The 14,647-nt window shown below is 46.0% G+C and overlaps 1 protein-coding gene across 1 annotated transcript in view; it reads right to left on the minus strand.

The window, feature by feature from the left end:
* LRGUK (leucine rich repeats and guanylate kinase domain containing) overlaps positions 1-5,285 on the minus strand; it is a 67,220-nt gene extending 61,935 nt beyond the window's left edge. Inside the window, exon 1 of the mRNA XM_055307349.1 lies at positions 4,989-5,285. Coding sequence (XP_055163324.1) covers positions 4,989-5,285 — 297 coding nt within the window. The remainder of the gene's footprint in view (positions 1-4,988) is intronic.
* Between the last annotated feature and the right edge of the window lie 9,362 nt (positions 5,286-14,647).

Genomic DNA, 14,647 nt, shown 5'->3' on the forward strand with positions numbered 1-14,647 from the left:
CAGGGCCTCGTTCTGTACCGCCTTTCAGTGCCCCCCTCTTGGCTACCACATCCTCATCGTCTCCTCCAGCCTCCAACTCCTTCATCCTCACTCTCAGCAGATGCTTTGCTCCTGCACTTCCGAGGCAAAGCAGAAGCCATCAGACATTCACCTCCTCAGCCTGCTGCACCAGTCCGTCCTCGTTGCCCTTCAATCGGGTCTCCGAGGCGGACTACTTCTTTTCCACGCTCAGGGCCCCTGCTCGGGGACCATCCCTCCTGCCCTCTTTGCCTGGGATTTCAACCAGTCCCTCCCCGCCGTCATCCTGCACCCCGCCAGTGCCCCAGCTGTGCAGGGCCATGGGTCTCTTCATTTCCTCAGTCCCACGTGTTCCTTTAGCTACAGCTAGTTGCCCTGGAGAACCAAGCTACTGCAGAGTTGCTTTTCCATCCTTTAGTGCCCCCTTGCTCACCTCCCATCCACTCTTCAGCTGCTTCAGTTAGGCTCCTGCCTTGCCACTTCACAAAACTGCACGGGCCAAGGTCTCCAATCACCCTCACACAGGCAAAGTGAATGAGCACTTTGTAGGCCCCTTCCCACTTAACCCACTGGCAGCACAACTCATTTCCACATTTTTTTTGTATTTATTATTATTATTATTATTTTAAAATAATTTTTATTTATTTATGATAGTCACACAGAAAGAGAGAGAGAGAGAGAGGCAGAGACACAGGCAGAGGGAGAAGCAGGCTCCATGCACCGGGAGCCCGACGTGGGATTCGATCCCAGGTCTCCAGGATCGCGCCCTGGGCCAAAGGCAGGCGCTAAACCCCTGCGCCACCCAGGGATCCCTTATTATTATTTTTTAAATAAATTTATTTTTTATTGGTGTTCAATTTACCAACATACAGAATAACACCCAGTGCTCATCCCGTCAAGTGCCCCCCTCAGTGCCCGTCACCCATTCACCACCCCCCCCTGCCCTCCTCGCCTTCCACCACCCCTAGTTCATTTCCCAGAGTTAGGAGTCTTTATGTTCTGTCTCCCTTTCTGATATTTCCCACACATTTCTTCTCCCTTCCCTTATTTTCCCTTTCACTATTATTTATATTCCCCAAATGAATGAGACCATATAATGTTTGTCTTTCTCCGATTGACTTACTTCACTCAGCATAATACCCTCCTTTGAACTCAGCCACAGTAACTTCTTGCAAGATACATCCACGAAGGCAAAAGAAACAAAAGCAAAATTGAACTACTGGGACTTCATCAAGTTAAGAAGCTTTTGCACAGCAAAGGATACAGTCAACAAAACTCAAAGACAACCTACAGAATGGGAGAAGATATTTGCAAATGACGTATCAGATAAAGGGCTAGTTTCCAAGATCTATAAAGAACTTATTAAACTCAACAGCAAAGAAACAAACAATCCAATCGTGAAATGGGCAAAAGTCATTTCCACATTCTTGAGACGCCTCTTTGCCTTGGCTTCCCATCACACAGCCCTCCTTTCTTCGCCCTCCTCTTACCGTTCCTTTCCATTCTATGCTCGCTCTCGTTCCTCTTCATCTGCTGTACCCCCTGGGTTCTTACCTTGTCCCCCCCTCTTCTCTTCCTGGATGATCCCAGGTCTCCTGCCCTGACTACCCCACCCCCTGCCCCGCTGATTTCCAGAGTCATGTGACTCCTATATCTGACCCTTTCCTGAGCAGCCACATGTGTTTTCTATTGTGGTGAATGGCCTTAATATGCCCCTAGGCCATGCCACAGACCTAGCGGTCATCCCAGACTTCCAATGTTTAATTAGTAAGTGTCCCACCTTAAATATTTTAAATGTCTTTGTCTTTGGTTTTCTTTCCATTCCCACTTCCACTGCCTTAATCCAGACTCATCTCTCCTCCACAGACATTGCTAGATAGTCTTCTCATTGATCTGTCTCCAGCCTTACCATCCTCTAATCCAACTCCAGTTGGCCACCAAGGCAGTTTCCCACTGCTTAGAGACCCAAGTCCACAGTCTGTAAAACAGTGTAAAACCTTCCACAATCTGACCCCCACCTCAGCTGCTATTTTTGCTCTCACCTATATGTCATCAGTAGGAACAGCTGCTGTATGCCTGCACACACACCCCCTCTCCACTCAGACAAGGGTCTGCTTCCCTTGAAATCTTCCATGATCCCTGCAATCCAGCTGTCATCTGCACACACCTGTGTGTATAATGCTTTAGATGCTGAACAGCTGTGGTTTACTCACATCCTCATCTGACCTTGAATACAGGGAACATCTATAACCACAATGACGTTCTCATCTTCTGCCATTACTATTATGCATTACCTCTATAACTTTTAGGAACCTACTCTGTATCAGACACAGTATCAAGAACTTTAAGACTTTCTTATCCAATTGACGTTTATAACTATCCCACGAGTAGGCATTATGACCCAAATTAAGTTACTGGCAAAGTAGTTTCCTGCACCAGACACATGTCATTGGCCCAGACGCTTCTGCTGTATGTAGTCAGTGGTTCCTACATAGCAATCAGCCAATGAATGTTTGTTCAAAGTCAGCTACATTAATCAAGTCACTTAATGAGCTAGTTAGCAGATAAAAAAACATGTGTGTTATTACTGCTTGTATCAGTAAGAGTAAAAACAATATATTATGCTGTGTTTTATATATAGGTTCTCATCTAATTCTCACAACTCTCCTAGGAGATGGGTATCATTAGAATTCTCAGATGAGACACAGAAGTGAAAGAACTTGTTCAAAATCTCAAAACTAAAGACAATACTAATGGAAGACCAGCTGTACTACCTTCCCTAAGTTTCTCAGGAGCTTCTGAAACTAATTACATTATAGGCACTCAATAACCACTGTTATGTTAACCATCATAGCATTAGAAGCCTTCACCAGGCTAGGAGATGGACAATAAATCTCTGGACATGAAAGTCTAAAACTTCCCTATTAAAAGCTTTCAGCTTATTCAGCATATTAAAACCATTTAGATACCATAAAAAGCTAAAATAGGATGTAAAAACACAAAATAAATATTTAGAATGTAAGTGGAAGAAAAAATAAACTTTTCCACACATAGCCTACAACCAGTTCAAGCCAACTCCCCCAATGGTTTGTTAATGGTATACTGAAGACAGATTAATACCAGCACTAATGAAGCCCATAGCCCAAGAGCATGTGTTAATTAGAATAATAAAGTAAACCGGTGCTTCATCTGTGAATTCCTTTGGGGCGGAAGCTGGTAGAAACCATACAAACATCTCAAAGTTGTAAAAACACTGCTACGGTTTTGTATTTGTCACTGTTAAGGGTAGCGAAGTAAACCAACAAACCACAAACAACATAATAATTTTCTATCATCCACTTTAAGAAAACCGAATGTGTAAGTAGCCCACATAGAAGGAAGTAGAAAATAAGTAAAGTCAAGTTAGGAGCTAAGGGTGGAAAAATGGGCCAGGGGTGCCTGGGTGGCTCAGTGGTTGAGCATCTGCCTTCCGCTCAGGGCTGATCCTCACGTGGAGCCTGCTTCTCCCTCTGCCTATGTCTCTACCTCTCTCTGGGTCTCTCATGAATAAATAATTTTTTTAAAATGGGACAAATATTGAAAGTGGACAAAAGGATGTTATGAAAGAAGAGAACCTAAGGGGAAAGAAGAGTGTAGGTGGTTAATGGGGTGAATACGAAGAAAGAGGACAAATGAGGAACGGAGTTTGTGAAAGAGAAAAGGAATAAGAAAAAAAAAAAAAAGTTTGGCCTCAAAGAGAAGGGCAGACTAGGAAAATGCTCCAAGATGTAGAGCAGGGAAGCCAGAATATCACAGAAAGGGGGTGGGGGGTGTACCGGAAACATTCTATTTCTCGGTATTCTATCTACTTGAGAGAAGAGTTGGCAGCACTTTACACTATGAAGGAAGAGGAAAGGGGACAGAAACCCTAAAGAAAAACTATATTGATTCGGAGTTTCCTGGCAGCCAAGTCAAAGAGGAAAACCCAACAGTTTAGTGAAAGGAAGCAAATCAATTTATGTTTTTGAAGGAAAGCAAACAATATATTAGAAGTCAAGGGAAGCAAGTGGTAAGTGGTGGAAAGGGACCAGAAAAAAGGCCTTGTCCAAACCAAAAAACAAACAGACCAGGCAGTGGTGTACAAAAGTAAGAGGCTCAAGATGAGTGTAGGAAAGAAGCAGAAATGGGTGATGTTTAGAAGAGGTGCTGCAGAAAAGAAAATTTATAGTTAATGTGAAGGCAAAGCCACACCTCAGGCAATACAGGTGGGAAGTAAGAAACCTTCACCTGCGCAAACAGCCCCGCGGTGAGGGGCTGCAGGGGTGAGGCATCGCACACCCCGCGGAAGGAGTACCTTAGACTTGTTAGTCACTTGGTCTTTGAGTCAGCCTTCATCGGATTATCTCCGGAGTCATCACCACCCCCCACCACCACCCCCCCCAGGAGGGGGGAAGAAGGGGCCCGACGCGGGGGAGTACTTCGCAGTCGCGCAGAAGCACGGCTGTGGAAAGCCAAGAAGGACAAACGTTACATGGCCTCATTCATTTGGGGAATATAAAAAATAGTGAAAGGGAATAAAGGGGAAAGGAGAAAAAATGAGTGGGAAATATCAGAAAGGGAGACAGAACATGAAGAATGAAGACTCCTAACCCTGGGAAGCGAACTAGGGGTGGTGGAAGGGGAGGAGGGCGGGGGGTGGGGTGAATGGGTGACGGGCACTGGGGGGGCACTTGACGGGATGAGCACTGGGGGTTATGCTATATGTTGGCAAATCGAGCTCCAGTTAAAAAACAATACAAACAACAAAAAAAGCAAGCCAAGGCTCTGACTCCCCGTAGGAAGCGGTGGAAACTTTCAGAGGGACGCTCTGTAACTTGACCGCGAGGCGCCAGGTGCCAGGGACCAACGAGGGGACTACCGGCGGCGCGGCCGGCCCGAGGGCTGCGGCGGGCCGCACAGGGGCGGGCGCACGGGGCCGGGGCTAGGCACACCTCCAAATTCAGCATCTCGGACTCTGAGGACTCCTCGGACTCCGCCTCGCCCTCGCAGTCGTCCGCGTATTCCTCTCCGCCCGCGTCCGGCTCCCGAGAGCGGTGAATGAGCTGCTGGAGCAGGTGGGAGGAGGCTTTGTGGAAAGTACCTTCCGGCCTCTGCCCCAGGGGAAAGGAAGACCTGCAAGACTGACGCTCTTTTTCTGAGCGCAGCAGCGTGGACTGGCCTCCGGCTCGTGAGCCGCTCTGCAGAGAGCAAGGCTCCGGCCCCCGGGGATCGCTGCCGGCGGCCGCCATCTTGTTTGTCGCGGTTGCCTAGGAGACGCGCCCGGGAGGAGGCGCCGCCGCAAGGGCTTGTGGGCCGCAGCCCCGCCCCGCCCCGCCCGCCCGCCCCGCCCCGCCCCGCCCGCGGCCCGGTGGCTGCCGCGGGGCCGCTGGCTCCGGCGTCGGTCTCCCTTTCCGCCCCGACCCGTCGGGCTGCTGCCCCGCGCCCCGTTCTGGCTCGCTGGCTCGCTGGCTCGCTGGCTCGCTGGCTTTCCTCTCGCTTGCTTTTTTCCTTTTTCCTTTTCGCGTCCTGCCTTCGCGGGGCCCCGTTCCTCTGCCTCCGGCGGTTTCCTCCGCCCGCGGGCGGCTGTCGCAGCCGCGTCCCCCCGCCCGAGGCCGCCGCGAGCCCCGTCGCCTGCTGCCGTCGCGGGGCGCCGCGGGCTGCGCCGCGGGCTGGGGCGGGCGAGGCTTGCACGTCGCTGACGCCGACGCTTCCAACCGGGCGGGCCGCGCTGGAGCAGGCGGGTTGTGCCTAAGCGGACCCCAAGGGGAGCGGAAGGCGCGGCTCCTGGCCGCCTTACTTGAGTGTGGGGACTGAGGGCTCATCTGCAGTTAAGTCACATCTCCCGCCCTGGCCCTGAGATGATGAGCCGTGTCCTTGGGGAGGAAAACAGCCCGCGGTCTAACAATCCAAACCGAGAAAAAACGATCGTCGAGTTGGCACTGGACCCGAAAGCCTCCGAAAAGCTACTAGCGTCCCCTGAATACTTGTATCAGTCAAGTGACCTGCATTGGTAATCATTTTTACCTCGTTGCATAGGTTCTCTGTGCAGTTTCATGAAATACTCTTGCAAGATTGCAAAGCACGGTTTTATGCTGGTGTGATTTTATGTGACCCAAATCCCATAGCCCTGAGCTCCACAAAGTAGGCTATGGGAAAAGCAGAATGAAAATTATAGTGACTATCATTGCCATAGTGACGACAACAGAGATCCTTGCAGGGAAGTCGCCCTCATCCTCCTGGCCTTGCAGGGCCTTTTCTCCATGCTTCAGTGATAGCGGTTGCAAATACGAAATGATCCTGTCAATGGCTGTCAGGGGAGAAGAAGAAAGGACCCTCACGGACACCATCCATTGACTCTTATCTTTTTCAGTGCTTGAGGGACCGTTAAAACTGACATAAAGCTCTCAGCATTACCTTCCTTCATTATCTTGCTAGTCATAAATGTAAAGGCCGCAATGAAAATACCTCTTTTTGCTTGGCTCATCTTGCTACTTGCTTATGTCTTTTTCCAGGGGGTAGAGACTCCTCCAAGGGGTTTTTCCTCATCGTCACGCCCAAAGGATCTGGCTCTTGCTAACTGACATAGGGAAGAAGCGGGCACAAAGTATAAAAATGGAAACCCAGTGCGGTTTTGGTTTCTTAAAATAATCAGTGTTTCTAGCAAAGCACGGTTTGCCAATGTCAATCTGTTGAAGACCGTGTCTTAAGACAAAGTTAGGACCTGTCAGTAATTTTCAAAAAGTTAAAAGCATCATTCTCATACAAAAATGGAATAAAACAAAAATTAATGAAACATTAATCAACTCATTAATTAATGAGAGAACGAGTAAGATGTTAATGGGGTATTTATAGTCTAAAGAAAGGCATTGGGAAATAAGTTCACTCAGTTAAAGGAAAAAAACTGGTTAAAACCCTACAGGACATTAAATAAACTATAGCCTCTAGAGTTATGTATTTCTTTTTTATTTTAAGATTTATTTATTTATTAGAAAGAGCACATGCGGCAGAGGCGGAGGGAAAGGGAGACAAGAATACTGCCTGCTGAGAGTGGAGCCAGACACAGGCTCAGTCTCACCACCCTGAGACCATGGCCTGAGCCGAAATCCAGTCTGATGCTTAACCAACTGAGCCATCCAGATGCCACTGGAGCTATGTATTTCTAAATGCTTTCTTTTCACCTTCACATTTGCCCTTTGTCTAACCCCATTTGACAGATGAGGTCACTGAGGCCCAGAGAAGTTAAATAACTGGCCCAAATTCAAAGGGTGATGCTGAAATCCAAACCCAGAGTGACCAGTTCCACAGTCTGCCTTCAACTACTGTTTTTGCAGATGGAAAATGTGAGTCAAGATAAAGGTGTACACGAGGTCCCAGGAAAGAAAAACATGTATCAGTTCATATTAAGTATAAATAAGGGAATTCACTCAGAGAATGACCTTTTCATATTAGAATCATAGCATGTCAGAACTAGAAAGAACTTAAAAGCTTATCTTAGCGAATTTTCCCTTTTACAGGAGAAGAAACTGATGGTCCACCAGAGACAATCACTTGCCCCAGATCACCCAACTTGTTAGCGGCTGAGCAGGGATGAAGAGTTTCAGCCTCTCCTTGCTCAGTCTTTGCTCTTGCTACTTCACCAAAATATTATTTACCCTTACTCTTGACTTTTTGTGTGGAACAGGGGTCTCCCCCAATCTGGAGCCAGCATGCTAATGTAAAGACCATGGAAAGAAAATGGTTAAGCATCTCCCTTCAGCTCAGGTCATGATCTCCAGGTCTCTAGGATCCAGCCCTATATCTGGCTCCAGCTCAGTGGGGAGTCTGCTTCTCCCTTTGCCTCTTATCCTCTCCCTGCTTGTGCTTTGCTTCCCCAACCCCAATCTCAAATGCATAAATAGAAAATCTTAAACAAAAACAAAAAAAAAAGGCAGGGACCAACCCTGTATTTCTCATAATTGGGGAAAGTACCTTCCTAGGAGTGTAGGATTCTCTGGGCAAAGCAAGGAATGCGTGCCTCCATCCCCTTCATGTACCTATATCCCAATTGTGTGCAAGGAAAAATAGTGGGACAGTGCTTCTTAGGTATGTTGAAACGGCAGCACCTTGAATTTGTGGTATTTTTTATAGATATTCTTTTTTTCTTTTTTCTTTTTTTTTAATTTTTATTTATTTATGATAGTCACAGAGAGAGAGAGAGAGAGGCAGAGACACAGGCAGAGGGAGAAGCAGGCTCCATGCACCGGGAGCCCGACGTGGGATTCGATCCCGGGTCTCCAGGATCGCGCCCTGGGCCAAAGGCAGGCGCCAAACCGCTGCGCCACCCAGGGATCCCGAATTTGTGGTATTTTTTAATGGAATATTTAAATGTTTACAAAATATGAAATGGGAGAACAGATAGGCCATAGAAGGCACCATAATAACAATGAAAACATAACCACTACTAGTGTTTATGGGTACTTACTAATGTGCCAGGCACCCCTATAAGTGATTTACATATATCAATTAATTTCATCCCTCTAAGCACCCTACAAAATAGAGATTAAAATTATCCTCATGATGAGGTGAGTAATATAGGCATAGAGAGGTTATAACCCACTAAACGTACTTTGTCACACAGTGGCAAAGCTGAGACTCAAACAGAAAGAGCTTGGTTTCCCAGCCCACATCCTTGATCAAATCACTGTACTTCATGGGACGCCTGGCTGGCTCAGTGGGGAGAGCATGTGACTCTTGATCTCAGTGTTGGGAATTCAAGCCCCATGTTGGGTGTAGAGATTACTCAAATAAATAAATTTTAAAAAGAAAACAAAACACTGTACTTCCACTCAACTACTTTAGTAAAAGTTCATGAGGAGGGATGGTACGGACTGGACTGATTTTTTTATTCCCCTCCTCCCCTCAAATTCATATGTTGACATGTAATCCCCAGTGTGATGGTATAAGGAGGTGGGGCCTCTCAGAACTGATTAGATCCTAAGGCTGGAGTTCTCAGGAATGGGATTACAAGAAGCCAGAGAGCTAGCTCCCTCTTTCTGCCGAGTGAGGATACAGGGGAAGGGGAGAGTTTGCAAGCTGGCAGGTCTTCACCAGAACCTGAACCTGGCGCCATGATCTTGTACTTAGAGCCGCCTCCAGAACTAGGAGAAGTAAATTTCTCTTATCTGTAAATCACCTAGTTTACAGTACTCTGTTATAGCAGCCCAAACTAAGACAGTGGAGACCCTTAAAGTAGAGATAATTTAATGCATTAACATTGTACCTTTTTTGTTTTGTTAGCCCTTTCTATGAAGAAGAGATGATTCTTCATAAGGAAGTTCATTATCTAGTAACAGGCTAGTGGGACTATAGACCTTAAGCAAATAATTATAAAATTAAACATTTGGGGATCCCTGGGTGGCGCAGCGGTTTGGCGCCTGCCTTTGGCTCAGGGCGCGGTCCTGGAGACCCGGGATCGAATCCCATATCGGGCTCCCGGTGCATGGAGCCTGCTTCTCCCTCTGCCTGTGTCTCTGCCTCATTCTCTCTCTCTCTCTCTCTCTCTCTCTCTCTCTCTCTCTCTCTGTGACTATGATAAATAAATAAATTTAAAAAAATAAATTAAAAAAAAATAAAAAAATAAAAAAAAAATAAAATTAAACATTTAATTTCAATGGCCATAAAGGCTAAAGAGGGAAGATACAGGAGTCATGAGAACCTAACCTGGGGCCTTGACACAATATGGTGTGGAAGGATCCTTCACAATGTTAAGACAGACACTTTAAGCCTCACAATTAGGTTGGGGAAAAATAGTACAAAAATGAGGGACTTCATTTGTTATCTTTGCAGAAATGAACTACATCCAGATTACGGTGGTAGAAATTCACTGGGCTGGTAGGACCTGATAAAATCTAGGCAGGACTTGACTGAGTCAAATAATATGTGTTCCAAGTAGATATCAATGGGGTTTTGGGGGGTGTCCCCCAAATAGGTACTCCCTATCAAATACTGGTGTGGAGATCAAAAATCAAGACTACGGTCTAGGAGGAGGTGATCTCAAAAGCTCCCAGGCAGAGGCAGAAAAATCAAGCCAATGAAAAAATGTTTGAAAAGGAACTGCAAGCATCAGGTCATGAGTAAAATCTGAACAGAGGACCCAGGAAAGGATCATTTCTAGTTCTAATTCATATCTGAATTTCTAGTTCAGATAACCTTTGAAGACAGAACGGTGGATTTCATCAGGATGGTCACAACCACTTAAGATCAAAATGAGTAAAATGTTAAAATGATGACCAAAGGGACAGTATGCAATCTTTTGGAAGAAGCCATGAGGACTTGAGAATGTTATACTAGGACATTCAAAAGAAGATCAAAGAAGACCAAGAGGTTGGGACGCCTGGGTAGCTCAGCCACTTGAGTGTTGAGCGGCTGCCCTTGGCTCAGGGTGTGATCCTGGGGTTCTGGGATCTAGTCCCAAATCAGACTCCCTGGGGGGAGCCTGCTTCTCCCTCTGCTTATGTCTCTGCATCTCTCTCTGGGTCTCTCATGAATAAATAATTTTTTTAAAAAAGAGTGTCCAGGAGGAATTCAGAAAGAAATCATGTCAGGGAGGAGTAGAAAGGAAAGAGGGTTTGAGGGACATCTCAATGGCAGTGAATAATCAAACAGAAGGAAGAGCAAAGAAGACAGGTAATGAACTGTATGAGAAATCCCACCACAAGCCCTATACTTCAAAAATCACAATATTCTTCATGTAGTGAAGAACCAGCTTGAAAGAGTGGTGCTCTATGGAAGAGCAGGCTCTGGGGGAGAGCACAGGAAACAGCCAGGTAACCAATACCACTGATCTCACAACCCGTGTAAGAGGGGCCTGTCTCAGGCACTAAGTACAGGAAAGGTAACTCTTGATCTCTTTCATCAAGGGATTTGCATGATAGTTGGGCAACAGGATAGAGAGATTTTAAAAAGGAATTAAAAGTACAGTCCCTGGAGGGTATTATGCTGAGTGAATTAAGTCAATCAGAAAAGGACAAACATTATATGGTCTCATTCATTTGGGGAATATAAAAATTAGTGAAACGGAATAAAGGCAACAGCTCTACCTGCCATGAGTCCTGTCCCCATGCTTTAATAAAACCACCATTTTGCACCAAAAACAAAAACAAAACAAAAAAAAAAGGGAATAAAGGGAAAGGAGAGAAAATGAGTGAAAATATCAGTGAGGGTGACAAAACATGAGAGACACCTAACTCTGGGAAACGAACTAGAGGTGATGGAAAAGGAGGAACACGCCCGTGAGGGGGTTGGGGTGACTGGATGATGGGCACTGAGGGCGGGGGGTTGGGGTGACTGGATGATGGGCACTTGGTGGGATGAGCACTGGGTGTTATGCTATATGTTGGCAAATGGAACTCCAATAAAAAAATTAAAAAAAAAAACCTATGACAGTAAACAAACAAACAAAAAAAAGTACAGTCCCACCTGACAGATGTGGAGGTAATGTTTCGGGTCCTCAGGAAGGGACCCAGTTGGAGGCAGGTAAAGGTCACGCCTTCCCTTTGCCACTGTGGGCAGAGGCTGACTCCTCTGGGCCATCAAGCAGTCCAGTCCATGGGAGGTGTAGGTTGAGATAAACTCTGTGTCCCCAGAGAGGGCTGCTCAGAAGCTTCACCGATGGCTTAGGAGGTGAAATGAGGCCTTCAAGGATGAAAGAGACACGGGAAGAGGAGAGTGGGGAGTCGAGCAATGGGAAGTAGCCTCAACTGAGGCAAGGAGGCTGGCCTGGATGTGTTTCAGGAAGAGGCTCTGAGAAGTAATGGATATGGAAATAAAACCTGCTCACCGAAAGTGGGGAGGAAGGGAGGGTGCCACCTTCCTTGAAGAAGAGGGTGTGCATGAAGGAGCCGGTGAAAGGCCCTCGTGTCAAAATATCTCAGAATCTAGGGGATGACAGTAAAGAAAAAGAGAAGAGATGGGCCTCGTAGGAGATTCTGACAGCCGGGAGGAGAAGGCAGGAGCCTAAGTCTTGGTTTCACACCCACATTCAAAGGCCATTACCCGCAGATGCTGCTTTCCCACGAGAGTAACCAGGGGCGCTGTTGGTCCCCGCGCTCTGTACGTTTTAGGCACTGTACTCGATTAACAGCGCCTTGGGGCCAAACTTCCTCGTTACCCTTCTCCACAGAGGGTCTCCCACTCTCCACCTCGCTTCCTTGCAAATGTGCCTTGCACATAAGCTTTATAAAAAGTGCTTTATAAACATGTATTGACTACTCAAAAGCTTAGCTTTGTGGTGATTATACCGCAGGCTGCTGCTGCTTCATTCCTCCTGGGTGGAATGACATCTGCGCAGATGAGTGTTCAGAATTAAATTAGCAGGATGCCTGTCCCAGAAAAGAGTACCTGGACTCCGAGGCAGCCAAAGAAATCAAAAGACACAAACCAGAATTCCCGGATTCAAGGGATCTAATAAGGGAGTCCTTTAGAGCTAGACCTGGGATCTAACCCAGGCCAGACCTAATGCCTACCTCCCAAGGTTACAGGGAGAATTAAATTAGGGGAACGTGAAATTGAGGGCTTCCGTGTGGTAGATGGCAAATACAGCCTTGGATCCTTCTTGTCCCCCCTCACCCCTTGCAATGGGACCTTAGCCCCTCCCATTAAGAGGCGGAGCCTAATTCTCCACTCTGAGTCTGGGTTTGGCCAGGAGACTTGCTTTGGCCCACAGAACAGTAGCAAATGTGACAACAGCAGAGACCCAAAAGTGCTTGGGTGTTGGGCTATTTTTTCTTGCTGCTCCTAGGAATGCCATAATTATCCTGGAAAGAAGCCAGGACCAGCCTGTGGGATGATGAGAGGTGGGTCTAGTTCCCTGGGGCTTTGGCCAGCTGCCTCCCCTTCCCAGAATGGTCAGTAAAGCCAGCCTAGCTCATCCAACACCAGTCAACCTGCCAACTGACCCAAGATTTCTGAGGAAACCCAGCAAAAACCAGATGAGCAAACACCAGACCAGAAAAACTGTTCAGTCAACCCAAAGAATCATGAGCTAAATAAATGGTTGTTTTAAGCCACTAAGATCTGGGATGGTCTGAAGGGCAGCACAAGTGAATTTCTACAAATAGTGCCTGGATTGCTACAGTCCCACTGAACTGGTTAGTAACACATTGACGTTAGCATCTTTATCTTCTGACTTTCATTCAAGTGATGATTTTCATATTGGCCTTTGCCACTGTCAGTATTAGCTTCCACCATAAATCAATCTTTGCTGCTATCAAGGCCAAAAAAAAAAAGCTCCAAACCTTTCCAATAATGCAGATATATTAGGGTTTTCCAAAGAAATAGAACCAATAGGAGATCTATATGAAATAAGAAATTGACTCACATGATTATGGAGGCTAGAAATCCCAAGATCTGAAGTTGGCAAGCTGGAGTCCTGAGGGAGCCAATGGTATAAATTTCAGGCCAAGAGGAGAGGAAGACAGATGTCTCAGCTCAACAGTCAGACAAGCAGAGTTCCCTCTTTCTCGACCTTCTTATTCTATTCTTCAATTTTGATTGTAGGAGACCCTCCCCACCTTTATTAGGGAGGGCAGCTGGCTTTACTCGGTCTTCTATTGATTCAAATGTTAATCGTACTCAGAAACACTCTCACAAATAAATGCATCCACAATAACGTTTGACCAAATGTTTGGGCACCTCGTGGCCCATCAGGTTGGCACATAAAATTAACCATCACAGGAGGTAACACTTATGAGTGGTTTTTAAGTAAGGGATGGAAACAAAGTCCTCTGGGATCTGTGAAAGGGAAAGAACAAATCTCCCACCTTTTCCCATCATTGTACCAGTGGCCCTGTCCTGCCAAGTGAGCTTCATGGATGCCCTGAACATGATCCTCCATTTCGTGCACCACTGCCTGGTGGAGCACGCTTGAGTTCCTTAGGTCTGTGATGATGCAAGCCACTAAGAGTATTAAGAAGTCCAGGGCGTATGTAGAAATAATAGTAAGAATAATGATGCTAAAAAATGGAAAAGCCACACTTACATGAGAAATACAAGGTAGCTCTAGAATTCTATTCCTTTCAAATGAAACATTTCATATTCCAAAATGGTGAAAGGATGATAAAGAGAGAAATCATACCTGGAGTCAGGTCACAGGGCCTTTTTGGACTCATAGGACGCTGGCCACCTCCATATCTGGAGAACAAAAATCAATAACCATCAGAAGACTAGGATGGAATCCTGACCTTTGGCCTCTCTGTCCTTAGATACCCAGGTGAGCAAATCTGTGTTTGGATTATTTATCTGCTTTGTCAACAGTCTTGCAGATACAAAAAGCTCTGAATATGCATAAGTATTTTCATTATAAATAAATAGAGGCTTAGGGTATTTTCCAAAGTTCATTAATTATTGAGGTCCCCTCAAGCAGCTCTTGCTCTGTCATGTTATGATTTTTGTTCCTGACCAAATCAAGTTACTAAAGAGTCCATCTTGATTGTGAATTCATTCAGGAAGTGATTTATGGCTTTTATAAAGTTCTTTGACATAAAAATAATGTTGGAAAAACTTGATTTTTTAACAATTTAGGTGCTGGATTCTCCATACTACATTTTTTATTTTTAAAAAATGTGGCAAAGTA

This window comes from Nyctereutes procyonoides, unplaced genomic scaffold (genome assembly GCF_905146905.1).
Source record: "Nyctereutes procyonoides isolate TBG_1078 unplaced genomic scaffold, NYPRO_anot_genome, whole genome shotgun sequence".
Taxonomy (NCBI): domain Eukaryota; kingdom Metazoa; phylum Chordata; class Mammalia; order Carnivora; family Canidae; genus Nyctereutes; species Nyctereutes procyonoides.